This window comes from Urocitellus parryii, chromosome 11 (assembly GCF_045843805.1).
Source record: "Urocitellus parryii isolate mUroPar1 chromosome 11, mUroPar1.hap1, whole genome shotgun sequence".
Classification (NCBI taxonomy): Eukaryota; Metazoa; Chordata; class Mammalia; order Rodentia; family Sciuridae; genus Urocitellus; species Urocitellus parryii.
Window position 1 is genome coordinate 29,069,415 of NC_135541.1, and position 27,880 is coordinate 29,097,294.

Here is a 27,880-nt window from a genome sequence, read left to right on the forward strand (position 1 = left end):
TAAAGCAAATAAAGCAAAAGAAATTAAATCAGCCTCTTGAGTAGTTTGTGGGAAAAGACTGGGATATGTCTGAGCCTTCTGGGAACAAGTACTTCACACAAACTTTGGCTTCTGGGTAGTGCTGATTCTGTACTTTTCTTAAGAGGTCAACCCAGCCAGGCGTGGTGGCACACGCTTGTAATCCCAGTGGCTCAGGAGGCTGAGGCAGGAGGAGTATCATGAATTCAAAGCCACCCTCAACAAAAAGCGAATCGCTAAGCAACTCAGTGAGATCCTGTCTCTAAATAAAATACAAAATAAAAATAGGGCTGGGGATGGGGCTCAGTGGTCGAGTGCCACTGAGTTCAATCCTTGGTACCCAAAAAAAAGGTCAATCCACATCTAGTATCAGTAACATGTGGAAGATTCCAACCTCTACCTTATTTGTAGCCTATTTATAGTAGGCTCCAGTATACTATAAGGGACAGGAATTATAAGTAGAAAGGAGATAGTATTCTTTTTTTTTTTTTTTTTTTTTAAAGAGAGAGGAGAGAGAGAAAGAGAATTTTTAATATTTATTTTTTAGTTCTCGGCGGACACAACATCTTTGTTGGTATGTGGTGCTGAGGATCGAACCCGGGCCGCACGCATGCCTGGCGAGCGCGCTACCGCTTGAGCCACATCCCCAGCCCAGGAGATAGTATTCTGCTATGGTCTGCTCAAGTCACTTTAAGAGTCTGGGAACCCTCACAAGAAAACACTTGAGCTTGGCATAGTGATGCACACCTATAATCCCAGCAGCTCTGGGAAGCTGATGCAGGAGGACTGCAAGTTCAAAGCCATTCAACAACATGTTAAAGCCATAACAATTTAGCAATACCCTGTTTGAAAAAGGGCTCAGGGATTAAGAGCCTCTGGTTCAATCCCTGGTTAAAAAAAAAAAAAAAAAAAAAAAAAAACTTACTAGACAGAAAAAGATCTGAAAGGCAACACCAGTTTGGTCCTGGAAAATTGAGAAGTTGGACTGAGAGTCCAAGCATAGGCCATGAGTAGTTTGCAAAATGAAGGACCAGATTCTGTGTCATGGAGTATGAACTAACTAAATAATAATGAGGTATCCACAAAGAAGGGTTTTAAACCCAGGAACCACATTTATGTGGTTAGGATTCTCTCAGTATGAGAATGGCAAGCAGCAATTGCTATGCAGGCTGCTACAAAAAGCAGAGAATGATAAGGTTGGCTGGACCTGGTCTTAGCCCTCAACCTGGGTTTTTTGTTTGTTTTTGCAGTGCCAAGGATCCAACCCAGAGCTTCATGTTGCAAGACAAGTACTCTACCACTAAGCTGTATTCTCAATCCCTCCCTTTGATTGAAAAATAGGGGCATTTTCTACTTTGTAGTAAGAGAATCCTATACATTTGAAGTGTCACATTCTGGCTTTCTGGATTTAAAAATTTGGCTAATCACAAGCTTAACAGAAATGGCACTCTGTGGCCTTGAAAAAAGCTAGCCAGATGCTGTGGCACACACCTGTAATCCAATGACTTGGGAGGCCATGGCAGGAAAATCACAAGTGCATGGCCAGCATCAGCAATTTTAGCAAGACCTTGTCTCAAACTATTAAAAGGGCTGGCAACTTAGTTTGGTAAAAATGCTCCTGGGTTGAATCCTGGGTGAAAGAAATGACTTTATTGTGATACAATTTATATACCATAATATGTAAAATGTACAATTCAGTAGTTTTTAGTATTGAGAGTTGGGGAATCACTATATACTTTTTTGGGGCCAGGGGTACCAGGGATTGAACCCAGGGACACTTTAACCACTGAGCCACAATCCCAGACCTTTTTATTTTGAGACAAGGTCTCATTAGGTTGCTGAGATTAGCTTTGAACTCATGATCCTCCTGCCTCAACCTCCTAGGGTACTAGGATTACAGGCGTGCACCACCACACCCACCTGTAGACAGTCTATCAGGTCAAGGAAGTTCAATTCTATTTCTAGTTGTTTTTACATTGTTTTCAATACTTTATTTCCTAACCAAAATAATACACTATGTCTTTTTTTCCCTTTTTTTGTTTATTCTAATTAGTTATACATAAAAGCAGAATACTCTTCTATTCATTGAACACAAATGGAGCACAATTTTTTACTTCTCTGGTTGCACCCAAAGTAGGGTCACACCATTCATGCAATCATACATGTACCTAGGTATGATATCCATCTCATTTCACAATCTTTCCTATCCCCCTCCCCTTTGCCCCATCCAAAATTTCTATTTCTAGTTTATTGAATGTTTTTATAACTAAAGCATATTGCATTTCTTTTTCTTTTTTTGGCAGTACTGTGGATTGGACCCAGTGATGCTTTGCTGCTGAACTACATTTCCAGCCACCACCACCCTTTTTTAATTTAAGACAGGGTCTCATTAAAATCCCAAGGCTGGCCTATAACTTGCAATTTTCCCACCTTTCTTCTGAACTACTGGGATTATAGGGATAAACCACTGCACCCAGCAGTGTACTGGATTTTGTTAAGTGTTTTTTCTGTTTCAAAGTGATTGTTTTTTCCACTTATTGCATTAATAAGGTGTATTTCAAAATCTAATAGGAAAACTGGGTGAACACAGTGTAAGTAGAACAACAGATTGCTCAAATATTTGTGTCATTTAGATATTAATATTGAGTGTTTACTAAATGATAGACACTATTCTATGTTTTAGAATTTAGTTTCTACCCTCATGTGTATTTTGGTGAAGACAGATAATAAGCATGAAAAATGTTAGAGGCAGTATTAAATGGGTAGAGAAAGATGAGTGTTGCTACTTTTGGAATCAGACTCAGGCCAGTCACAGGAATGCAGGTTGATGCACACCTGTAATCTCAGCTTCCTGAGAGGCTAAGGCAGGAAGACTGCGAGTTCAAGGCCAACCTCAACAGTTTAGCAAGACCCTGTCTCAAAAAATAAAAGGAAGGCTGGGGCTATAGCTCAGTGGTAGAGTGCTTGCATAGCACGTGTGAGGCCCTGGGTTTGATCCTCAGCACCACATAAAAATAAAATAAATAGAATAAAGGTATTGTGAAAAAAACTTAAATAATGGAAATTATTAATAAATTAATTAATAAATAAATAAAAGATGTAGCTCTATGGTAGAGTCCCCTGGGTTCAATCCCCAGTACTAAGGAGGGGGAAGCAGGCTCAGAAATTCCTCCCAGGGGGCTGGGGATGTGGCTGAAGCGGTAGCGCACTCCTCTGGCATGCGCAGGGCGCCAGGTTCGATCCTAAGCACCACATAAAAGTAAAATAAGGACGTTGTGTCCACCGAAAACTAAAAAATAAATATTAAAAAATTCTCTCTCGGGCTGGGAATGTAGCGCGCTCGCCTGGCATGCATGCGGCCCAGGTTCAATCCTCAGCACCACATACAAAGATGTTGTGTCCGTCGAGAACTATAAATAAATAAATAAATAAATAAATAAAATTCTCTCTCTTTAAAAAAGAAAGAAAGAAAGAAAGAAATTCCTCCTTTGGGAGAAGAGCTTTTCCTGTCAGAGCATTAAGGCCTGAAAACAGGAGCAGCAAGGTAAGTATGCCTGGAGTAAGAGGAATGGTAGGAAATGACCAGTTGAAGAGATAAGCAGAGGCCTGATACTCCCAGAGTTTTCTAGGCCATGGTAAGAAATATTGATCTTATTCTGAATATACTGTAAACCTAGTGGAAACTGAAGATAAAGAAGGGATAATGTTGAATCTCTTCCAAAAGAGAGAGATAGGGCTGGGGATGTGGCTCAGTGGTAGAGTGCTTGCCGAGGAATGAGATAGAATCTGGAGTTTAGTGTAGTTGGACCTATACATCAGTTTACTCCCTTAAAAAACTTCCCCTCTGCAGCTGGAGTTGTAGCTCAGTGGTAGAATGCTTGTCTTGTAAATGTGAGGCAATGTGTTCAATTCCCAGCACCACATATAAATAAGCAAATAAAGGTCCATCAACAACTAAAAAAAAATAAAATAAAAAATAAACGTCCCCTCTGCATTCTTCCTCTGTAGTCACTATATAATTTATCTTCCCCTCTGAAGTTATTCTTCTCAAATAATTGTCTACATACTGTTTATTTCTCAACTTCCCATTCTCTTTATAGTTTTTGATAAAAATCAATCAAGGGGCTAGAGCTGCAACTCCGTGGCAGAGTGCTTGTCCAGCACGCATGAGGCACTTCTCTACTACTGAGCTACATCCCCGACCCCAAGACCTTTTTAAGTTTGAGACAGAGTTTTGCTATGTTGTCCAGCTGTCCTCAAACTTTTGATCCTCCTGACTCAGCCTCCTGAATAGCTGGGATTACAGGTGAGAGCCTCTGTGCCTGGCAGTCACCTTTTTTTTTTTTTCTTTCAGTATTGGGGATTAAACCCAGGGCACTTGACCACTGGGTTCAATCTCAAACCCTTTTTCTTTTTTAAAATTTTTTTTTAATATTTATTTTTTAGTTCTCAGCAGACACCACATCTTTGTCTTGCCAAATTACTTAGGGATTTACTAAAATGCTGAGGCTGGCTTGAAACTTATGATTCTTCTGGCTCAGCCTCCTGAGTCCTGGGATTACAGGTGTGTGCCACCATACCCAGCTGTCAATTTTTTTTTTTTTTTTTTTTAGTGAGAGAGGAGAGAGAGAGAGAGAGAGAGAGAGAGAGAGAGAGAGAGAGAGAGAATTTTTAATATTTATTTTTTAGTTCTCGGCGGACACAACATCTTTGTTGGTATGTGGTGCTGAGGATCGAACCCGGGCCGCACGCATGCCAGGCGAGCGCACTACCGCTTGAGCCACATCCCCAGCCCAAGCTGTCAATTTCTTAATGCTAGGGGTTGGCAAACCACTTTTCATTGACAAGGCCCATGAGCTAAGAATGGCTTTTATATTTTTAAACGTTTCAAAAAAAAAAAAAAACCCAAAAGCACAGTATTTCATGTGTCAAAAGACAAAATAATAGCAAATGTAAAGACCTTAATTAGCTCTATTTGAAGTTCTAGAATTGAGCAACACTTCATTCTCTAAAATAGAATGTGTTCCAATGAGCTGAGCAGAAGAAGTTGGTGCTATAGGCAGAAAAGGACTGACAGAATCATAGAAAAATAATTGATTGGTTAACACCAGGTTATTTTTTGGTAAGGATTAAACCAAAGGGAACTTCACTGGGCCTATTTGAAACTGGCCTGTTAGGGAAACTTGGCTATTATCTATCTTCCTATGTCTCTGGAGGTCAGATTAGATTCAATTGGTGATTTAGAATTTTAGTGTAATTAAGTGGCACCAGAAATAACACCTTCTATCTATATCTCTTCTATAAGGATGACCAGACATGAATATTCAGCTTACCTGTCATTGCCATTTATGATTCATTCAGATCTCAAAAATGAACACGTCCAGAACAGCTAACTTAGCCTACCCTGTGTTGTTAAATGACACCAATATTCATCAAATTGAACAAAAGAGATACTAAAAGAATTTTTTGCTGACTCCCTCTCCTTCACCCCCATGTACCTATCACCAAACCCTTGGAAACAAAACCGAAGTCTACCGTCTCCACTGCCTTCCAGCCTTTTCCAACGCCGCCTCATCAGTACCATCCATTCTAGACCACTGGAGTACCTTCTGAAACTAATCTTTCAAAAACGTAAATACAGCGTCCGCCTGTAATCCCAGCGGCTCGGAAAGCTAAGGCAGGGGGATCGCGAGTTCAAAGCCATCAGCCTCAGCAACTGAGCTAGGCCCTAAGCAACTTAACGATCTGTCTTACGTTTTTAAAAATAAAATGTGAAAAGGGCTGAGGAGTGGTTCAGTGGTTCTAAATTAAATCCCTGGCACCAAAGAAAATAAAACAGAATTAGAATCATGCTCAGTAGTGCCCTAAACTCCTCCATATCTACCGAAACTGCCCGGGGAACGTTCCCCGAGTCTGCCTACAGGCGGCCAAGAGCACTGGGTCGACGGAGTTAAGGCATTGGCTAGACTCGCACAGGCGTAAGTCACGTCGCCCGGAAGCGACGTAAAGGAGGCGGGGCAGGGTCTCACAAACTGGACCGTGAAGCTTTGCGTTTCCTCTTTCCAGCCGGCGCCGAGCCATGGGTGAGTGTTTCTCTGAGTTGGGGCTGAGGACCGGGGTGATCTCAATCCAGCGCCATCCTGCCCCACGGCGAGTTTGGAACTGGAGGCGCCCCAATCTCCGGTCACAATCAGCCGTGAAGGGGGTGGCCTGTTGGTTTTAGAGTCCCGGGGGCTTGGTGGGGGTACTACGGAGGAGCCAGAGTACAAGCGGCATCAAATGGCTGCCGCGGGAAAGAGCAATGGCTGGGCCGCACGTGTATGATGACACTTTGGTAATGCTGCATATTGCCGACTAAGCAGTGGGGAAGCCAACCTTGGAGAGCTGAGCGTGCGGCCCGCCGGGCGCGGGAGGTCTGGAGCGTGCGAGTCACCGGCACCGAGCCCCAGCCGTTCAAGCTTCCGTCCCCGTTTCCACATACAGGCATCTCTCGGGATAACTGGCACAAGCGCCGCAAGACTGGGGGCAAGAGAAAGCCCTACCACAAGAAGCGGAAGTATGAGTTGGGACGCCCTGCTGCCAACACTAAGGTAGGTGCGTGCTTGGGCCTTATTGCCTGAAAGGTCGCTTCTCTCTACTGTGTTATGTACTCGGGTCTGTGTGGTGGTGGGTTTTCTTGGGTTCTGATGTTAGGGACTGCGCGGCCTCCCTACCTTTATATGTTGAATAAATGCTAAATTAACGCATGGTCTATGGACTTGGTCCCCCGAGTTTACTGTCTGATAGAGACAGTTGCCTGCAGCGACTTGATCAGTTCCGGGAAGGGTGGGCATTTCTTGTGTTGTTGGGTCTCAGGTTTTTTTCTTAGGAGGTAACTAGAATGATGAAAAAAGTATCCTTAGGCGTGGTTGTGGCCGTATTGGTCACCTGTGTGCCACTTGCCAGTGGAAGGACTTGTCATAGTTACACTGACAGTTACCTCCTTTGAGCCCAGGTTCCCCTCCCTTGCTTGTCTTGCTTTCCTTGATAACCTAGTTCTTGTCTCCTTGTATTCTGCAGATTGGACCGCGTCGGATACACACTGTCAGAGTTCGAGGAGGCAACAAGAAGTATCGTGCTTTGAGGCTGGATGTGGGGAACTTCTCCTGGGGCTCTGAGTGTGAGTGGGGCCCTTCAGAAGTGGGTGGAAACTTAACACCTAAGCCTGGCTAAGCTTTTGTAAGTGTTTTTAGAAGAGAACTGCATACTCTGGAGCAAAGCACTTGGAAGTTCCTCTTTGCTGAAAGACCTTGAGGTAGCAAGAGAGTTTTTTCTATCTCGATTATTCTGCCTATATCCTGAGGGATTGGAGCTGATCTTTAGAGGGTGGTTGTCAAACATCTCTAGGAAAAGATGGGATTGTGGAAAAGGAGCTGATGAACATGGCTGAGTGAAGTAGAGTTCCCTCCTTCTGTGCCTACTTGGGAAGGGAAGGCCAATTGGCCCTTGGTTTATATGGCTTGATTCTGAATTTCTCTTGTGAGCAGGTTGTACTCGGAAAACAAGGATCATTGATGTTGTCTACAATGCATCCAATAATGAGCTAGTCCGCACCAAGACCCTGGTGAAGAACTGCATTGTGCTCATTGATAGCACACCATACCGACAGTGGTACGAGTCCCACTATGCATTGCCCCTGGGCCGCAAGAAGGGGGCCAAGCTGGTACGTGCCACTCCCTGTGTGGGTTAGGGGGAGGGCTGCCTGACTTGAGCCTTCTTGTGATGAAAACTCTGTCCAGTTCTGCTGCTGAAGGGAAAGAGATGAATGCCTTTAATGCTGAGGAGGGCAGGTATTGGGCTGAAGAAGGTTCTGATGACTTTCCTGAGCTAATCCATATGTGTCCTTTTATTCAGACTCCTGAGGAGGAAGAAATATTAAACAAAAAGCGGTCTAAGAAAATTCAAAAGAAGTATGATGAAAGGAAGAAGAATGCAAAAATCAGCACTCTTCTTGAGGAGCAGTTCCAGCAGGGCAAGCTTCTTGGTGAGATGGCTGTTGTATTGGGGAAATGGGAGTCACAAAGATGCATTGTGCCCTCTGTTGATTTGACTGCCAGGCATGTTTATCTGAAAGGTTCATCAGGGGAGTTTAATGATAATTGGACCTTAGTGTGAAGGTGAAATGTAAAATTGTGGGTAGGAAGGGTATATCCACATATCCTTGCAGCTTGGCTTCTAGTTTCAGGAGTATTTTGGGAAGCCCAGGCATTGAGGGGGCTGTCTCAGTGATGAAAACTTTGTCCAGTTCTGCTACTGACTTGAAGTGATGATAAAATGTATCTGAAGAGACAGTGGGCTTCATGCCTGCCCCCAGGATTCCAGACAACGTGGATCTTTTCAGAGGATATATGTAGGTGGGTGGGGCTTCTTGTCATTCACTAAGGGCCACATAATCTCTTACAGCTTGCATTGCATCAAGACCAGGACAGTGTGGCCGAGCAGATGGCTATGTTCTAGAAGGCAAGGAGTTGGAGTTCTATCTGAGGAAAATCAAAGCTCGGAAGGGCAAATAAGTCCTTCTCCCTTCTGTCTTAGCTGGTGTAATAAAGGTGTTTATTGTTCTATGTCCTGTGTTCATGTTGTCTGAAATTTGGCTTTTTTCCTATTGATAATGTGGAGCCCCTCATCTCACCTTCTATCCTGACCCAGGTTCATTCCACTGTGGAGTTCCCTTTGGCCTCATATCTCCCTGAAGGCCCAGCCTATTAAGCTGTGTGGACTGTACATTTCTATAGTAGGGCTATTGTTTCTTACTGGGTCTCAGTGGACATAGAGATATCATGTGCAGGCCCAATGGAAGCTGTGTTGGGGAATTTTAAAGATACTGTACCCTTTCCTGTTTGGACCTGTGTTGTAAGGGTTTGATTATGATCATGCTGAGGATCATAGTTAGTCCCTTATGCATGCTGAGTTTACTTACAGCCAGGTTTACAACTTGGACAAATGGATGATCTAGAAACCTTAAAGTTGTATTCATAGAGGTTTCTGGGAGCAGATTATATAAGAATAGGTTAGTGGGCTGGGGTTGTGGCTCAGTGGTAGAGCACTTGCCTAACGTGTGAGGCACTGGGTTCAATTCTCAGCACCACATATAAACAAAAGTCCATTAACAACTAAAAAATTTCAGAAATACATATAATCAGTTAATATGTCTGTCATCTTTTGAACTGTAATAATCGCTTACCCCCTTTGCAAAATTTTAAGATTTTGATTCCATGTAATTTCTGCATTGCTGGAGATTTCTTTCTCCTCAGCCTACCATGTTAGCATTTTGCTCAGCATGGTGGAACATTCCTGGAACTCAGAAAGCTAAGGCGGGGTCATAAGTTGAAACTTTTTTTTTTAGTTGTAGTTGGACACAATACCTTTATTCTGTTCCGTTTATGTGGTGCTGAGGATCGAATTCAGGGCCCTGCACATGCTAAGCTAGCGCTTTACCGCTGAGCCACAATCCCAGCCCCTGAAACCATTTATTTTGAGAGAGGGTCTCAAACCCTGTGATCCTCCTGCCTCTGCATCCCTTTGTGGAGATTATAGGCACCAGCTAAAAGACTTATTTTGGTTCTGGGATCTAACCCAGTGGTGTTTAGCCCCTGAGCTATATCCCCAACCCAGCTGCCCCTCCCTCCTTAAAATTAATTTATTTTTGGTACCGGGGAGTGAATCCAGGGGTGCTCAACCACTGAGCCACATCCCCAGCCCTTATATTTATTTATATGCTGTGCTGAGAATCAAACCTAGTGCTTCACACATGGCTAGGCAAGCGTTCTACCACTGAGCCACAAACCCAAGCCCCCTATTTATTTTTTGAGACAAGGTCTTGATGAGTTGGCTGAGGCTGGCCTTGAACTTGTGATTCTCCTTCTCAGTCTTCCAAGCCACTGGAATTCCAGGTGTGCGTGTGTCACCACACCTGGCTAAAATACATATTTTTTTCTTCAATGTTTATTTTTTAGTTGTTTGACAAAATACCTTTATTTTTGTGTGGTGCTGAGGATCGAACCCAGGGCCTCAAATGAGCTAAGGGAGCGCTCTGCCACTGAGCCACAACCCCAGTCCCCTAAAGTACATATTTTAATAGATAAAGAAGCGTAAAATCCAAGAAAGATGATTGGAAGGTGGATCAGGAGAAAAACCTCTTCTGGGCACAAAAACTGCTCTTGAGGTCTAAACAAAAACCTAAGAACTGTTTAAAACCTTACTATTGGCTCTGGTGAAACAAGGCCCTGCTTTCCCACCTAATATTTCATCTTAATTCACTACCTTAATATTAACTAAAGTTTACTGAGTTGTGTTTCAAGCATAGCAAAGGAACATTCAGCATTTCCCGCGCCTTTTTCCTTTTGCAGGGTAGTGGAGATTTAACACAGGTCCTCCCACACATTAGGCAAACCCTCTCCTGATCAGTATTCCCAGACCTGCTTTGAGACTATCTAGCTAAAGTGCCCAGGCTGCCCTGGAATTTGGAATTCTATCGGCCTCCCAAGTAGCCAGTATTCAACTTACTCCTCCCCTCTTCTATCTATAATCCAACAAAAATATCACTATGTTCTTTTGATGGGTCTTGAATGTACCTGCTCACCATCTCTATGTCCTCCATGATGATGATTGTCACCGTGGAGCAAGAATATCTCCCTCCATGAAACCTGCAAAAACCTTAAATGCCTTCTGAACAAATATGTTCTTTATGTCTCCACATTATAGATTTGGAAAACATGCTTGTAATCTGAAGCCAAGGTGAGAGAATCACAAGTTTTAATGCCAGCCTCAGCAATTTAGAGAAACCTTGTCTTATAAAAAGGAAAAGAACTAGGCTTGTAAAGAGACTCTGGGTCCAACCTCAACGCCTAAAAATTTAAAAAATGGATTTGGAAACAGGTGTTCAGTATTGCAAAGCCTAATGGCACACATCTGCCGATGTCTTGGGGGGCACCAGAATCAGGAGGCACCACAGCTTTGTAGGTTCAAACAGCAATTCTTTATTCCCGATCTCACACCAGCCTCCACACATGTTCAGGGGCAATCCCAATATGTCCGATCCCAAATCCTACTCCACGAGGCTTTTTCCAAATCCCATTTTAATCTCACGAGAACTCAACAAGCCGCAGGAACACCCTAATCCCAGCAGCAATAATCTTCAACCTCAACTTCCCTAAAACCCATATTCTTAAACCGGGAAACGCCTTAAACCCAAAGACCGGGATACTTCCTCAAACCTGCAGGATACTTCCTCAAACCTGGATCCACCCTCGATCACCTTGAGCAGGGTCATCTTACTAAAGCACACAAGCAAGGTCGCAGCAAATTTCCAAGGCAAGTCCATTTAACATGGGGTACACTGGCAAGGATTATGATGCGTCATACCTACTTGGTAATGGCCCTCAGCACACATCTATAGTTCTGACCATTAGGGAGGCTGAGACAGGAGGCTGGCAAGTTCAAGAGCAGCCTGGGCAAATTAGCAAGACATTGTCTCAAAAAATGGTTGGGGATATAACTCAGTGGCGGAGCTCTCCAGGGTTCAATCTCTAGAGCCTCAAAAAAGAGAAAATGCATTCAGTAATCATCTTCCCTTTTGTTTTGGTGGTGCTGGGGATTGAACCCCATGACCTTGTGCATGCGAGGCAAGCACTCTACCAACTGAGCTATATTCCCAGCTTTCTGGTAGTAATTCTAAAGCCATAACATAACAGTTTTGTTGTTCACTATGTTTTTTTTTTTTTAAGAGAATTTTTTTTTTAATATTCTTTAGTTTTCGGGGGACACGACTTTTTTTGTATGTGGTGCTGAGGATCTAACCCAGTGTCCCGCGCATGCCAGGCGAGCTCACTACCGCTTGAGCCACATCCCCAGCCCCTTCACTATATTCTTTATGTAGTGACTAGAGCTTAGAAGGAGCCCCATTTTATAATTACAACCTCTATGGGCCTTTTCCACAAGGCCTTTATGTTCCCCTCAACTGAATACTCCCAGCATTGCAGGCACACCATGGAGATGGTCTCATGATTCTACCCTTTAGAAGGGTTCTCTCCTGTTTGGTTGGGAATACCACAGGGAGCTTAAGGTCTGGGGGTGGTTGGGCTGGGGATGTGGCTCAAGCGGTAGCATGCTTGCCTGGCATGCTGGCAGCCGGCCCTGATCCTCAGCACTACATAAAAACAAAGATGTTGTGCCTGCCTAGCTGGGGATGTGGCTCAAGTGGTAGCACACTCACCTAGCATGCGTGCGGCCCAGGTTCAATCCTCAAAAAAATTCTCTCTTTAAAAAAAAAAAAAAAAACTCTTTCTCAAAAAAAAGAAAAAAAAAGTCATTTGATTAAAAAAAAAGGTCTGGGGGTGGGTGGCATATGGCTGTTTCAATCAGTCTCCAGGGCATATTCCCAAACCCTTTTTTGGGGGGGGTGCTGGGTATCTAACCCAGGGCCTTTGTGCATGCAAGGCAAGCACTCTACCACCTGAGCTATATCCTCAGCCCTCCCAAACTCATTTCATGAACTACATCTACTGTGCACATACCAATTCAATCTGCACAAGTAATTAATATATTCTCATTTTTAACAACTTTACAGTTAGAGCAAAATTCCCTGGCACACATACTGACCACCCCTTCCCAATGAGTTAGGTTGTCAGGGTGAGGAAGTTATAATCTTTCCAAACATTCTTTCATGCATGATTCACTGTCACCCCCAGACCAGCAGCACAGCATCATCTAAAAACTTGTTAGAAATGCCCTCCTTATTTTTTGGGGGGTGGGGGTGGGAGGAGGCTACTAGGGGATTAAACTCAGTGGGGCTTTACCATTGAGCTACATTACCAGCAGTTTATTTTTGAGACTATCACTAAGTTGTTATGACCTCCCTAAATCACTGAGGCTGGGTTTGAACTTGGGGTCCTCCTACTTCAGTCTCCCCAGGTGCTGAGATTACCGACTTGTGTCACTTTTTGAGCCCCATACCAAATCCAATGTATCTAAAGAGGTAGGTGCGGTGCCTAACAGTCTCACAAGACAGTGATGGTGATGCTTGACTTAAAGACCACTGGCTTAGGTCCATTGCCAGGCAAGGAGGAATCTAATCTTTGCACCTGGGCTCTAGTTCTCCACACCTGGCGCTTCCCACCATCATTTCTCAAAGATGGCGCCTGAATTCTGCTCAAGGACCACAGGAAAAATTGCTCTAAGTGGGGGAGGGGGCGGGGCGCGGCTGCAGCCTGCACTATGGAAGGTGAGAGTGGCTGGAGGTGGGGGCGGGACAGGCCGAAAGGTCTCAGTGCCCCAGGGCCTCTTCCCCAGACTCCATGGCCTCCTCTTCAATGCAGCCAGCGGCTTCTGGGTCTGCTCCCTCCTCGGTCCGGACGCGCAGCAGATGTGGGGTCCTCGGGGCGCCACGCACCCTGCCAAAGTTCCGGAGACTTATGGCTGGGGAGGGCGCTCCTGCTCCCAGGAAGCGACTGAGCAGCGGCGTTTGTGCTGCGGGCGCTGGCCGGGCTGACCCCGGGGATGCTTCCACCTGCAGGCTCTGTTCAGGGTCATCGCTCATACTGTGGACATGAAGGTGAACCGGGTGAAACTTGAGGCCAGACTAGGTCAGGGGCAGAGTCGAAGGCTGGGATATATTAGTGCCCCAGAGGGTGACCACGGACCTGGCACCAGCCTGCTAGGTCAAGCAAGTCCAGCCTTGACCAGCAGCTGCCACTCACCGAAGATTGAAGGTGGAACCCAGGAAAGAAGGTCTCAGCGTCTCTGCCGCTGTGGCCACAGTATAGGGTGGCTGTGGCTGCTCCTCATCCCAGTATGGATCCTTCTCCATAGGGGGCAGGTTTTGGTACATATCATCCACGGATAGCAGGGACACCTGGACCAGAAGAAGGGTGGCAGCAGGTCACAAGGACCTTCCTCTCCTCTCCACATCCAGGCTGAGAGCTGACTAGGAGAGGAAGTCAAAGAACTGACCCCTGGATCTACTCCCACCTCACCTGCAAGTTTCGGTCTATGAGCTGGTTGGTCTCAAAATCATCATCATCTTCACCAAAGGGGTTGATGATCTGTTCAGCCACCTGTAGGATACAGAGATAGTGTTTTTTGGAGTTAGAGCCCCCACTCTACCCCCAACATTGAAGTAGACCCAGGGCTGGTATGACAGACTGGTATGACCATCTGTAGTGCCCACCTTGAGCCAGCCAGCATAGAAGAAGAACTGCAGCAGTGTGGTGAGAGGCACATACATGTCCAGGTCTCCCAGTGCTGGTGCTGGCTTCTGGCCTGGCTCCAGAGGCTCTTTGGCAGCCCCTGCCTCTGGCTCCACAAACTGGCGACCAACCAGGGAGAGGGCAAAGAAGGAGTATACAGCTATGGTCACCACCTGGAGAAGGGAAAATCCAGGCCGAGTATGGTGCAGTGGCACACAGAGAAATGCCATCCCTGGGCTGTGGCTGTGGCTCTGTGGCCCCTGCCTCGCACATGTGAGGTGCTGGGTTCGATCCTCAGCACCACATAAAAATAAATAAAGATATTGTGTCCATCTACAACTAAAAGAATATATATATATAAAAGAAGAAGAAGAAGAGGAAAAGAAATGCCATCCCTGCCCCTGAGAATCTAGGAGGAGTCTGATAAGTAATTAAACATGCAATGGGGTAGCAGCACCAGCAGGATAAGGTCATCTTGGTAGGTTGGAAGGAGGCTTTGAAGATGAGCTCTTGGCTATTCAGAGCTTCACTGAACAGAATTGGCCCAGGCAAGGACCATCTCTTAATTTTCTTCAGTATCTCACACCCAGCACAGAACATGCAATAGGCACTGGGACTGGGGAGGTGAAAGGCAGTTACTTGGGTGTAGACGAGGGGGATGCTGATCCAGTCATAATGAAACAGCATGCTGCACTTGGCACGGTATTTGTTCAGCTCCTGGTGGAAAAGCAGGAAGAGGAGGTCAGCAGAGGAGAAGGAGAAAAACTAGGAAGAGAATAGGGGAACCCAGAACAAAGCAGGCCTGAATAGGCCTGAGACTGGACCTACTCTCTAGTGTTATTTGGCTGGGGTGCCTATGATGGAAAGCAATCTTTCAAAGTCCTGGAAACCACAGGCCCTGAAGGTAAAAGGTCTTAGAATGAATTCCACTTATGCTAACTAGCTGCGAGATTTGAGCTTTTCCACTTAGTATCTGTTCCCTGATTTGTGAATGAGGCTAAATGAGCTACTAGGTATGTGCTTCCAAAAGCATGTGGTACTTAGTTGGAGACATTTAAGTGTTAAGTACCAAAATTAGAGGAGGGCCAAGGGACCTGGACCTAGGCTAACTCACTTCCAGAAGGAGACAGAAAGCAATGTCATCATGGATTCGCCCATCCCTGCGGGCCTGGGCTGCCAGGTTGGTGAACCAGACGCAAGGGATCCAATACTTGTTGAAGTCAGATTTCAGACTCTCAAACTTTTTCCTCTCTTCCTGGGACATGAAACCTGTGGAGATGAAGTGGGTGGGTGCAAGACACATTCTCGACCGCCAGGGGAGGCTACTGTTCCACTATGTGGCTGCCCTCCCTTGTGTACCCAGCGATTTCAACTCGGCCAAACCAGCATCCTGAAGCACCTTCTGAAGATCAGATCTCGCCTTCTTGGGAAAGCCCTGACCTGAGAGTCCCCGAGCCTGACACCTGCAACCAGCCCGTGCGCCAGGCCCACACAGAGGTCCACAGACCACGCACCTGCATCCACCACATGCTCCATAGTGGGGAAGCGCTTGAGCACGCGCGTGCTCACTGAGCGCAGCACCAGAACAGATGCCAGGTTGGCATAACGTATAAGAGTGCGGCGGAGCAGCCGGCCGCGCTGGTCCACGCCATGCACACTGGCTGAAATGACGCACATCAGCTGGTCCGGCAGAGGAATGCTTGTGTACTGGGACCACCAGCGGTTCACCACCAGAGTCACGTAGAAACCTGGTGGGCCACCATGAGTAGTGGGGAAAAGAGGGAACATGGAGGGGCTGGGAGTCACAGAGCCCTCCCTCCCAAGCCAGAGGGCTCCCAGCAGGCTCTGAACCACAGCCTGGCTGGGGCAGGCAGGCTAGGACAGTGAGCCCTGCCTCTTCCTCTGGTCCCACCACCGGGCTGGGCCAGGCCAGGCCAGGCCCGGAGAAAGAAGAAATGCAAACTTCCAAGGAATTGGGGAAGTGGGAGTTTAAGACCAGACTCCAAGACCTGCTTCCCATGAGGGTGGGGAAAGGGCTGTCACCTCTCTCCAGCTCCCTTCCAGTACCAAGAGTGGAGTTGTGAGGCAACAGGTGTCTTGTGCCTTTGAGGAGTGAGGGTTCAGCAGGTGATAGGCAGGGCCTTGCTCTGGAGAAACCCTGGACCCAGCCCTCAGCACCTAGCTTGTACCTGCTCAGGCTGACTCTAAGCTGTGCTACTCAGAGCTGTCAGCTCAACCCAAGGTTAGGGAACACAGCCAGGGAAAACTAATGGGGCCTCACCCAGTACAAAGGACAAAGGGATGAGATCTGCAGAGCGGTTGCAGTATCGGGCCACCTGTGCATATACATGCCTCTGCTCCTGGGTCAGCAGCAACCTGGGATGGTCAAGTGTAGGCCTGGGATGGAGGGAGGTGGACAGACAGCCTCCACCCCCATAGGCCAGCCCTGAGACCCATCCTCACCTGTAGGCCATGCTGAGCATAGCATAGAGAGCGATGAAGAGTAGGAACTCCTTGTAGAGGAGCTTGTAGATGCTTCCCCTCCAGCGAAGGAGCAGGCTGGAGAAGCCACCAAAGCGCGCCTCTGCCACTTTGAGGGTGTATGAAACCGTCATGGTGCTGGGGCCTGAGGCAGGAGGTCACAGAGGTGTCCCTCTCCTTAACTTGCATTTCCATCAATAAGCTTTAGTACTGGAGGAAACTCCCCTCACCTCTGGTCATACACACCTAGGCCTCTAGCCGGAAAGCCACAGAGCAGACAAAGCACAAAGCACAACAACCCATGCTCTGCAGAACCTATAGTACGTAGGGGAAGCCAGAATGGGATAGAGCAAAGCAGGGCTGATCTCTGCGCCCCCTTGTGCATGAGGCTTTCCTAAGCTCCTTTTTTTTAGGTTCTGGAAATTGAACCCAGGGCTTGGAATGTGCTGGGCAAGTGCTCAACCTCTGAGTTACATCCCCAGCCCTTTTCCAAGCTCTTCTTTTACCTGCAAAGCTTGGTAACCGGATTTTGGGCTTCTGAAGACAAAATCTCCAACTCCAACCCAGAACCACCACTTTTGCTATGAATTTTCATTATCTGGTCTCCCAAGGCCCAGGGCACTTCACCCCAACACATACCTGCCTACCTGCTCTGAGCAGCAGCCTATGTTGAGGAAGAATGGCCAGCTTTCACTCTGCCCAAACTTAAGTACCTGCTAGGTCCATAAAGTTAGGCTGCACTGAGGCTATCATTGATGGATTGAAGCTGTCATCTAGCTTCCCCTAGTCCTGGGAACTGGGTAAATCTCCCTACCTCTGCAGGGCTGGGCTCGCCTTTGAGAAGCAGAAGTACCATTTGCACTGACCCCACAGCTCACAAAAATGACACCATGTCCTTCATGCCAGGATGACAGGGATCACTGTCCCATGCTTCAGGTGAGAAGACAGGAGCAGAATAAACTATTATAATACCAACTGCTAATCGTGGAGCACTGACTAAGGGACAGGTACTTAATGCCAAGGGCACACTACCATGTCATCCTCTCATGGAACTCTCATCACAACCCTACAAACAAGGTAGGAACCATCCCCATTTCATAGAGGAGGTCAGAGAGGTAAATGACTTGTCCATGTTCAACAGCAAGCTTATGATGAAGACAGAATTCAAAGCTAGAACTGATGGACTTCAAAGACTAGAAGTAGCCTAACTGGGCCTAGACAAGGACTTAAACTCCAAACTAGTGTCCTCTGCTAGGGTTCTGAGGGTCCTGGCCAGGACTTTCCCTATTCTGATGCCACAGAGCTGACAAGGTCACAAACCTAAGAACTCAGTCCAAGAATGCAGACCCCCTTAAGTCCTGTATCCCACATCTTGACTCCTAGGGATATCCAGGATCTTGAGTGACCACTTCTAGAGCACAGCTATTGGTGCTTTGCAAGAGGCAAAGAGACCTATCCAGTTGGTAATTTTCCTATTTTCATATGATTTTTTTTTTCAGAATTGGGAGTTGAACCCAGAGGTGCTCTATCACTAAGGTCCATCCACAATCCTTTTATTTATTTATTTTTATTTTTCATTTTCATGTTATACACGACAGTAGAAACCATTTTGACATATTTATACAAGCTTGGAATATCATTCCAATTAGGATCTCAATCTTGTGGATGTACACATGGTGAGATTCACTGTTATATTCATAGATGTACATAGGAAAGTCATATTAGATTAATTCCACTGTCTTTCCCATTCTCATCCCCCTCTCTTCCCTTCATTCTTCTTTGTCTAATTCACTGAACTCCTATTCTTCATTTCCCCCCTTTTTATATTTTGAGACAGGGTGTTGCTAAATTGCCCAGGAAGGCTCAAACTTGCAATCCCCCTGTCTCAGACTCCTGAGTAGCTGGGATTACAGATGGGCACCACTGTGCCCAGCCAGCATTTAGATTTTTAAAAACCAAATTTATTGCCCCATGCATCCCTATAATCTCAGCTACTAGGGAGGCTAAGGCAGGATAGTAAGCTTGAGGCCAACCTGAGCAACTAACTTAGCAACACCCTCAAAATGAAGAGAAGGACTAGGGATGCAGCTCAGTGGTACAGCATCCCTGGATTTAATCCCCAGTACCACAAAAATCATCATCATTGTCATCCCCATTATCATCATCTTATTGAAGGCAACTAAATGGGTATTTATAGCATTTTAAATCACAGATTCCATCCATTCACTATACTTTTCTGAGTTGTTCTACACATTTTAAGTACATGTTGTCTTCTGAGCTGTTCTTCTAAGATGACGACGATGATGATGATGATGATGATGGGTACTGGGCATTGAACCCAAGGGCACGTAACCACTAAGCCACATTCCCAGCCCTGTTTTATATTTTATTTATAGACAAGGTCTCAACTAAATTGCTTAGGGCCTTGCTAAACTGCTGAGGCTGGTCTTGAACTTGAAATCCTCCGACCTCAGCCTCTGAGCCACTGGGATTACAGGTGTGTCACCATGCCCAGCTGTTAATTTACTATTTAAACATTATACTGCCAGGCGTGGTGATACATGCCCTAATCCTAGCTGTTCAGCAGGCTGAGGCAGGAAGATCACAAGTTTGAGGTCAGCCTTAGCAATTTAGTGAAAATTTTCTCAAAAAAAAAAAAAAAAAAAAAGGCTGAGGAGGGCTGGGGATATAAATCAGTTGGTAGAGTGCTTGCCTCACATGCACAAGGCCCTGGATTCAATCCCCAGCACCAGAAAAACAAACAAACAAAAAGGGCTGAGGATAGAGCTCAGAAGTAGAGCACCCCTGGGTTCAGTCCTTGGCACTGCAAAAACATAAAAACAAAAATAAAATAAAGATAAATAAAAGATCCAGGCCTTGAGATACTTGCAGCTCAGACACCTCTGGTTTCTCAGTGTTACCTTTGCTTTCAATAAAACCAAATGAAAAAGATCCAGTTCTAAGAAGGCTCTGGAAAACCAGCCTTGCTCTTCTCCCGGGTCACTTCTCAAAGCCCTCTAGGTTTCCCCTCTTGCAGCAATCACGCTAGTTTATGTCAACTTCCCTCCAGGGCCTACAGACAGGATTGGATGTGCTTCATCTCAGAAAGGTAGGGAAGAGGTGAAGCCCAACAGGATTCTTTTTCTTTTTCTTTTCTCCCTTTGTAGCAGTGGTCTGCTTCATGCTTTAAATAATGCACTGATTTTTTTTTTTTTTTTTTTAGTAGCAGGGATTAAACCCAGTGGTGCTAATCACTGAGTCACATTCCCAGCCCTTTTAATTTTTTGAGACAAGACCTTGCTAAATTGCTGAGGCTGACCTTGAACTTGCAATCCTCCTGTCTCAGCCTCCTGAATTGCTGGGATCACAGGCATGCACCACCAGGCCCAGGGGTGATTTATTTTTTTAATGGACATGTTTCTTTCTCTTTCCCTCCCCCTCACTAATCTAGGGGGCAACAGGATTACCTCTCTTCCCCATTCTAGGCAGAGTTATTGGTCCTTGGCACACACCCATCACAAGAATGAAGTAATTCTGACTTCAAGATGGCACCAGAAGGGCTGGGGCTGTAGCTCAGTGGCAGAGTGCTGGTCTAGCACATGTGAGGTGCTGGGTTCAATCCTTAGCACCACATAAAAATAAACAAAGGCATTCTGTTCATCTACAAATACAAAAAAAAAAAATTAAAAAGGAGATCTAAAAAATTGACTATCTCCTAAATTAACAAGTGAATTACAAGTCTGGACAGAGAATACCTGGAATGTAACCTTTGAATCAACTTTTTAAAAACTCCCTATTCATAGGCAGTGACACTGATCTGTAATTCCAGTGGCTGGGGAGGCTGAGACAGGAGGATCACAAGTTAAAAGCCAGCCTCAGGGGCTGGGGATGAGGCTCAAGCGGTAGCGTGCTCGCCTGGCATGCGTGCGGCCCAGGTTCGATCCTCAGCACCACATACAAACAAAGATGTTGTGTCTGCTGAAAACTAAAAAATAAGTATTAAAATTCTCTCTCTCTCTCTCTCTTAAAAAAAATTAAATTAAAAAAAAAAAAAGCCAGCCTCAGCAACAGTGAAACCCTGTCTCAAAAAATAAAAAGTGCTGGGGATGTAGCTCAGTGGTTAAGCACCCCTGGGTTCAATCCCTTGTACCAAAATAAATAAATAAATAATAAAAAAATAAAACCCCCCTTTACTCCTTAATGGGCAGAATCATATCCTCTGGGAGAGGAATCCCCTGTGCTTTTCCTTTGCTAGCAAAGCAGTAAAACTGCTTCCTTTTTCTCAAAACCATGTCCTATTTATTGGATTGGCATCAGGGACAAAGCCGAAGCTTTTGATAAGCAATCAACCAACAGATCTAATTCCCAGCCCTTCCCTTTTTTTTTTTTTTTTTTTTGGTGAGATTTCTCAGGTGAGCCAAGGTCTGAAAACCTGCTCATAGCCTGACTGGAGTTGTGCCCTCCCTCCAGGTGCTAGGTGAGAAGTCACTGAGTAAAAAACAGTTCCAGATGAAAGACCAGGATCTCATCCATCACGGCCACGGACCCCATTCCCAAGCTCTGATCTGTGGCTTCCCCATAGGCTAGGGATATAGGGATAGAGCTCAGTTGTAGAGTGCTTGCCTAGCATGTGCGAGGCTGTGGGTTGATCTCCATCCAGCATAAAAAAAAAAAAAAAAAAAAAGGAAGGAAGGAAGGAAGGAAGGGAAAAGAAAAGAGAGAGAAGTCACATAAGAAAGCAAGCATTCTGGACTGCTCACCACTCAAAGAAGTTCTAATACTTGGGAGGCCAAGTATTGGGTCTCCCTGACAGCTTTCCCCAAGACAACACCTGCCCCCATCCTTGGCCCTCACACTTCTGCACTCTGGTCTGTGAATTTCCCACAGAACTAGGATGAAGGTGCATGACCTGAAGCCTCTGCCCCAGGAAGGGGCTGTCTCCAGACCTACCCTGCCCCTCCCTCCTGAATCACTTATCTCCCTTCCCACTGCCCAGGTCCCCTTCCTCTGGTTTATGGTCCAGGAGAGAGAACCATTTAACCTGTAAATCACTTTGCCCCACCCTGCTTGTCTTCCTTCAGTCTGTCTCCTTCCTAGGTTCCTGCCCTCCAGCGCACCCCCTTCCTCACAGCTGAGTTGGATGTATGCCATAGCACAGAACACCGCAGTGTCTGCAGCCAGGTTTCACCATGGTCACCAAGGTTACCAAACATCATGACATTGAGTGAGCCACTGAATTTCTGTGGTGAAATAGGCATGATAATATAGAGTTATCTCATAGAGTTGTTGTGAATATTAAGTGAGTTAATTGTATAAACTGCTCAGAATAGCTCAAGGTAAGCACGAAGTGTACTCTGGCTATCAGCACAGGCTTTATTTCTGGTGGACTGCAGCACTCTCCAAGGACTCCTGAAATCTCCTTATTATTGAATCCAGTTGTCCCTCTGGAGTCCTAATTTCACTTGGTATCTTTCATTCTTGGAAGACTGTCCTTTCTTGACCTCTGACCTAACAATATCAAGAGACTCTAAGTGACCAAGGGGACAGGGAGTGTAGGACATGTGCCCAGCAGGGCAGCAGGCCTGACAGGAGACACCCAGAGCTTAGGAAAAGGTCAGTTTGGGGGCTAGGGAAGTAGCTCAGTGGTAGAGTCCTTTCCTAGCAAGAACAAGGTCCTGAGTTTGAGTTCAGCCCCCATCAGTGAAAAACAAACAAACCTGTCAGTTTTGACACATCCTTAGGTTATGAGAATCTTGGGGGAGGAGAAAGAGTACTAGCAAGAGGAACATGGACAGTGAGGGTGGAGGAGAGGGAATGAGTGACTCCAGAAAAAAAGGTAACTGAATAGTGGAGTCAGACAGACTTGGGTTCAGAACTTATTTCTGCCCTTGGGAAGCTATAGATGACCTTGGGAAAACTGTTTATGAAATCTCCCATAAATTTACAGTGAGCAATAAATAAATAAGATAAATACCATTCCACAAATGGTGCCTTTTAGCTATCTTCCAGGAATTCTCTGGAAAGAAGAGAGACCCCCCATGCATGTTGCTCTGGGTTTCTCCTTTAGAAAGCATGGAGCCACTCTTGCTCACAGATATGAGCATATACAAGAATTAAAAGGGGGCTGGGGTTGTGGCTCAGCGGTAGAGCACTCGCCTCACAAGTGCAAGACCCTGGGTTCGATCCTCAGCACCACATTAAAAAAAAAAAAAAAGTGAAATAAAGGTGTTGTGTCCAACTACAACTAAAAAATAAATATTAAAAAAAAAAGAATTATAGGGGCAACAGTGGATCTCCCCTATAATTCCAGCAACTCAGAAAGCTGAGGTGAAAGGATCACAAATTCAAGGCCAGTTCCAGCAATTTAGCAAGACTCTGTCTCAAAAAATAAAAAGGGGCTGGATGCTGTGGTGCAGGCCTGTAATCGCAGTGGCTCAGGAGACTGAGGGAGGAGGATCATGAGTTCAAAGCCAGCCTCAGCAAAAGCAAGGCACTAAGCAACTCAGTGAGAGTCTGTCTCTAAATAAAATACAAAATAGGGCTGGGGATGTGGCTCAGTGGTCAAGTGCCCCTGAGTTCCATCCCTGCACCCCCAAAAATAAAATAAAAAGGATCAGAGATATAGCTTAGTGGGTTCAATCTCCAGTACAAAAAAAAGAAAAAAAAGAATTTCCCACATATGTTACCATGGCAGAACTGGAAGAGTTGGCAATGTACCCAGCATGCTGTTGGTACTGTAAATAAGCAAGTTAAGGGCAAGATATTTTTGTTTTTAAGGGCAAGATTCTTGGCAGGAGACTTAAGGTGCATATTGAGAATATTAGCACTGTCAGAGCCAAGGCAGTTTCCTGAAATGTGTGAAGGAAAACGATTAGAAAAGAAGGAAGCCAAAGAGAAAGGTACCTGGGTTCAGCTGAAGCACCAGCCTGCTCCGCCCAGAGAAGAGAACTTTGTTGTGGGTTTTTATCTTCTTCTTCCTCTTCTTTTTTTTTTTTTTTTTGGTACCCAGGATTGATCTCAGGGGCACTCGGCCACCCAGCTGCCAGGATTACAGACATGCCCCATTGCGCCCAATTTCAGAGGAGCACTTTGTTGGTGCTCTTCTTTCCAATGGAAAGAAGTCTGAGCTGCTGCTGCAACCTGTTCCCCAAGAACTTATGGCATGATAGATACGAGAAAAATAATTTTAAAAAGACCCCTGGACTGTATAAAGAAATGTGTGAAAGGGGAGGAGGTTACACAGAGAAAGGAGTGTTACTCAGTGGTGCAGCACTTACTTAACATGTGTGAGGCTCTTGGTATGGTTTTGCTTTGCTTTGGTTTGGTTTGCTTTATTGTTTTTTTTTTTTTTATTTTAAAGGGGGGGGCTGGGGATGTGGCTCAAGCGGTAGCGCGCTCGCCTGGCATGCGTGCGGCCCGGGTTCGATCCTCAGCACCACATACCAACAAAGATGTTGTGTCCGCTGAGAACTAGAAAATAAATATTGAAAATTCTCTCTCTCTCTCTCTCTCTCTCCCCCCCCTCCCGTCTCCCCTCTCTCTTTAAATAAATAAATAAAGAGAGAGAGAGAGAACTTTTTAATATTTATTTTTTAATTTTCCTGGGCACAACATCTTTGTTGGTATGTGGTGCTGAGGATCGAACCCGGGCCGCACGCATGCCAGGGGAGCGCGCTACCGCTTGAGCCACATCCCCAGCCCCTGGTTTGCTTTATTGTTGTTGTTGTTGTTTTTGGTACTGGGAATTGACCTCAGAGACTTGCACATTCTTGACAGCTGCACTACTTCTGAGCTACATCTCCTGGCCTTTTTTTTTTTTTTAATATTTATTTTTTAGTTGTAGTTGGACACAATATCTTTATTTATTTATTTTTATGTGGTGTTAGGGATCGAACCCAGGGCCTTGCCGGTGCTAGGCGAGTGCTCTACCACTGAGCCACAACCCCAGCCACCTCCTTTTTTTAATTTTTAAATTTTGAGACTGGGTCTTGTTTAGTTTCTCAAATTAGGCTACAAATTATAATCATCCTGCCTCAGCCTCCCAATTACCAGGGATTATAGGTGTGTGCCACCATGCTCAGTTGAAGCCCTTGGTTTGATCCCCAAGAACCACAAAACAAAACAAAACTGTAGTCAGGAGGATCTCCTGATATCCCAGCTCCTGGATATCAAGAACCAGTTGTGAAGGCCAGCTATGGTAGTGCACACTTGTAATCCCAGTGGCTTGGGAGGCTGAGGCAGGAGGAGGATCGCAAATTCAAAGCCTCAGCAAAAGCAAGGCATTAAGTAACTCAGTGAGACCCTGTCTCTAAATAAAATATAAAATAGGTCTGGGGATGTGGCTCAGGACTTGAACACCCCTAGGTTCATTCTCCTGTTCCAAAAAAAAAAAAAAAAGAAAAGAAAAGAAAGAAAGAAAGAAAGAAAGAAAGAAAGAAAGAAAGAAAGAAACCACCACCACCAACAACAACAACTTGTTAACTTTTCAAGGGAAGACCTACAGGGCTATACATTTGGGAAAAAAAAAAAAAAGTGGACTGAGTGTGTTGTTCACTAGTATAGCACTCCTGGGTTCAATCCTCAGTACTTGAACAAAAAAGTGTGGCTGGGTATGATTTGGGGATTTAGCAGCCTAGTGGCAAAGCACTTGCTTAGCATGTCCAAGGGCCCAGGTTTGGTCCTTGACCCTGAAAAAAAAAAAGAAAAAAAAAAAAACAAAGAAAAAAATATAGAGAGAAAAACAGATCATGTATGAGAAAGAAAAAAGAAAAACAGATCATGTATGTGAAGTCAGAAGGAAAAAAAAGACCATCTACATGCTAAAGAGGGAAGCCTCCAAAGAATCAAGCATGCTGACATGTCCATCTCTTGGACTTCCAGCCTCTAGAACTGTGAAAACAATTGTGTCACTTAAGGCATCCAGTCTGTGGTATTTTGCTATGGCAACTGTAGCAAACTAATACAGAGACATTTTACTTCGTTTTCCAAATATAAAATTGCAGTATTGAATATGCCTTTTAAAGCTGTACATGCCTCAGGCCCATTTACCCTGGGGATTCATCCTTTGTGGTCACTATCATCTCCCCCTGGAAAATTGCTAACCTGTGAGAATGAAGGCCAACTTCTGAGTGGTACTCAAGGCTTCCTGCCCATTTCCCCTTCCCCTCATTCATCTCTGACTGGTTTGGGTCTCCCTTCAGTGGCCATGAAGGACAATTGTGCTTGAAGTAGGTCCTTTTGGGCCTGATGAAGGACTGAGATCTCTCTGACAGCATATGCTGGTGCCATAAAATGAAGGTAACACCAAAAGCCGGGAGACCAGCAAGCTGCTGTGGCAGCAATCAGACAAGAGAAACTGTGACCCAGACCAGAGTATGAGGGCAAGATGGATCCAAAATGATACATATATATCAGAGATATTTGGGAGACAATCTTGGCAGGAATTGTTGATTTTCCAGGTTACTCTTTCTAAAGTAAGCTATTGGTTTACTCTTGTTTATTTCCTTCATAGCACTTTTCACAGCCTGCAATTACTTTGTTTATGTATTTATCTATTGTGTTTCCATGAAACAGAATCAAGCAAACTAAATGAGGGCTGCAAACCTTTATCAATCTTATTTGAGACAATAAATCTGAAGTTTGGTTCAGTAATTGATAGGATCATCCAGAATGAAAAGAGTTGAGAACGACCACAAGGCCAGGAAGTTTGTGATCCTGGGACCAACATTCCAGAGGTGTTAAGATCACACTTCAACCTCTGGACCTGGGCATTGAAGGGTGGGGATTAAAGAGGAATCTAGGGTTCCAGATGGCCCCAGAAAAGCTGCCTAATTCCCATCCCCAGCACTTGAGAATATCCAGTACCTATTCTTCACTTTCTGGCCTTCTGGATGCTGACCCAGGGTAGTGAATATTTTCAGGAGAAGGAAATACAGGACTCAAGATCCATCACTCCAGAGGTTATAAGTGGGTAGTGGAAGATGGGGCCTGGAACATAAGCCTTCAATACCAGGCTGGGTTTTTTTTTTGTTTGTTTGTTTGTTTTGTTTTTGTTTAACCAGGAATCTAACATAGGAGCGATTTACCACTGAGCTACATTGCCAAGCCTTCCCTCTTTGTTTAAAATATTGTTTTTAGTTGTTGATGGACACAATACCTTTATTTTACTTATTTATTTTAATGTGGTGCTGAGGATCCAACCCAGTGCCTCACACGTGCTAGGCAAGTGCTCTACCACTGAGCCACAACCCTAGCCCTGCCAAGCCCGTTTTGCATTTATTTATTTATTTATTGGGTACCAGGGATTGAATCCAGGGGCGCTTAACCACTGAGCCACATTCCCAGCCCTTTTTAAATTTCTTATTTTGAGACAGGGTCTCGCTAAGTTCCTTAGGGCCTTGCTAAGTTGCAAGCGCTAGCTTTGAATTTGCGATCCTCCTGCCTCAGCTTCCCCAGTAGCTGGGATTACAGGGGTGTGCCACCACACGCCCGACTAGCACCGGGCTGTTTTGACCCCAGAAACTATCATGGCAGTCCCCAAACTAGGCAAGCCAGGCTCCAAAGTGGGCTATTCTTCAGTCCCCAAAGGGGGCAGCACTGGGCTGGGTCTATCGGGTCTGGTCAAGTGCCTGAGACTGGAAGAGTCCTGCAAGCACAAAAAAGGAATGCTAGTGACCCACCTAGGATAAAAAGCACCACCCCGTCTCTTCCCGGCTGGAACGCTGATCCACCTAGTTTCTGGGAAGACGCCCTCAGATACCAGACCCTCACTCCAATTTCAGCTCTGAAAGATAAGAATAAAAAGGTCCTCCACTGGAGGAACACGAGGTCATTAGGGAGGAGTGGGTAGCAAAGAGAGGCAAAGGTCAGTTTGCCCCTGCTGCGGGTCGCAGCACTGTAGCGGAGCCTACAGGGTTAGCACAAGAGGCGGGGCCTCGAAATTTTTCGGGTGAGAGGAGGAGCTTCAGGATGACGTAAGGCCTGGAAAGGGGCGTGGCTTCTCCGTGACTCGCCGCCGGGAAGGGGTGGGGTTCTAGATGATGAGACTCCGGGGAGGGGGCCCGCGTTCATTGATAAAAACGCCGGGCTCCCTCCGGCGCGAGCGCAGAGTAGCGAGACCAGGCAGCGCCACGCGTGGCCGGGGCCGGGCGGAACCT

General features: G+C 45.6%; 2 protein-coding genes and 4 non-coding genes across 6 annotated transcripts; 5 read left to right on the plus strand and 1 right to left on the minus strand.

Annotated features, from left to right (window-relative positions):
- Positions 1–6,023: 6,023 nt before the first annotated feature.
- Rps8 (ribosomal protein S8) lies at positions 6,024–8,621 on the plus strand. The gene is made up of 6 exons (XM_026397762.2): positions 6,024–6,101; positions 6,502–6,608; positions 7,078–7,177; positions 7,545–7,720; positions 7,912–8,041; positions 8,461–8,621. The coding sequence occupies exons 1-6, from the start codon at positions 6,098–6,100 to the stop codon at positions 8,568–8,570; spliced, it is 627 nt and encodes a 208-aa protein (XP_026253547.1). The 5' UTR covers positions 6,024–6,097; the 3' UTR covers positions 8,571–8,621.
- Positions 6,334–6,413, plus strand: LOC113189167 (small nucleolar RNA SNORD55/SNORD39). Its single transcript, XR_003301614.1, has one exon. It is a non-coding gene; the product is annotated as a small nucleolar RNA SNORD55/SNORD39 (small nucleolar RNA).
- On the plus strand, positions 6,892–6,996 carry LOC113189170 (small nucleolar RNA SNORD46). The gene has a single exon (XR_003301617.1). It is a non-coding gene; the product is annotated as a small nucleolar RNA SNORD46 (small nucleolar RNA).
- On the plus strand, positions 7,773–7,843 carry LOC113189169 (small nucleolar RNA SNORD38). Its single transcript, XR_003301616.1, has one exon. It is a non-coding gene; the product is annotated as a small nucleolar RNA SNORD38 (small nucleolar RNA).
- On the plus strand, positions 8,278–8,346 carry LOC113189168 (small nucleolar RNA SNORD38). The gene has a single exon (XR_003301615.1). It is a non-coding gene; the product is annotated as a small nucleolar RNA SNORD38 (small nucleolar RNA).
- Positions 8,622–13,321: 4,700 nt separating the features above from the next.
- Positions 13,322–16,858, minus strand: Best4 (bestrophin 4). Its single transcript, XM_026397804.2, has 9 exons — positions 16,707–16,858; positions 16,525–16,619; positions 15,758–15,991; positions 15,358–15,512; positions 14,883–14,960; positions 14,225–14,416; positions 14,031–14,111; positions 13,755–13,909; positions 13,322–13,595 (listed from the first exon to the last, which is right to left on the minus strand). Exons 1-9 carry the CDS (start codon positions 16,856–16,858, stop codon positions 13,322–13,324), a joined length of 1,416 nt encoding a protein of 471 aa, XP_026253589.1.
- Positions 16,859–27,880: the final 11,022 nt, after the last annotated feature.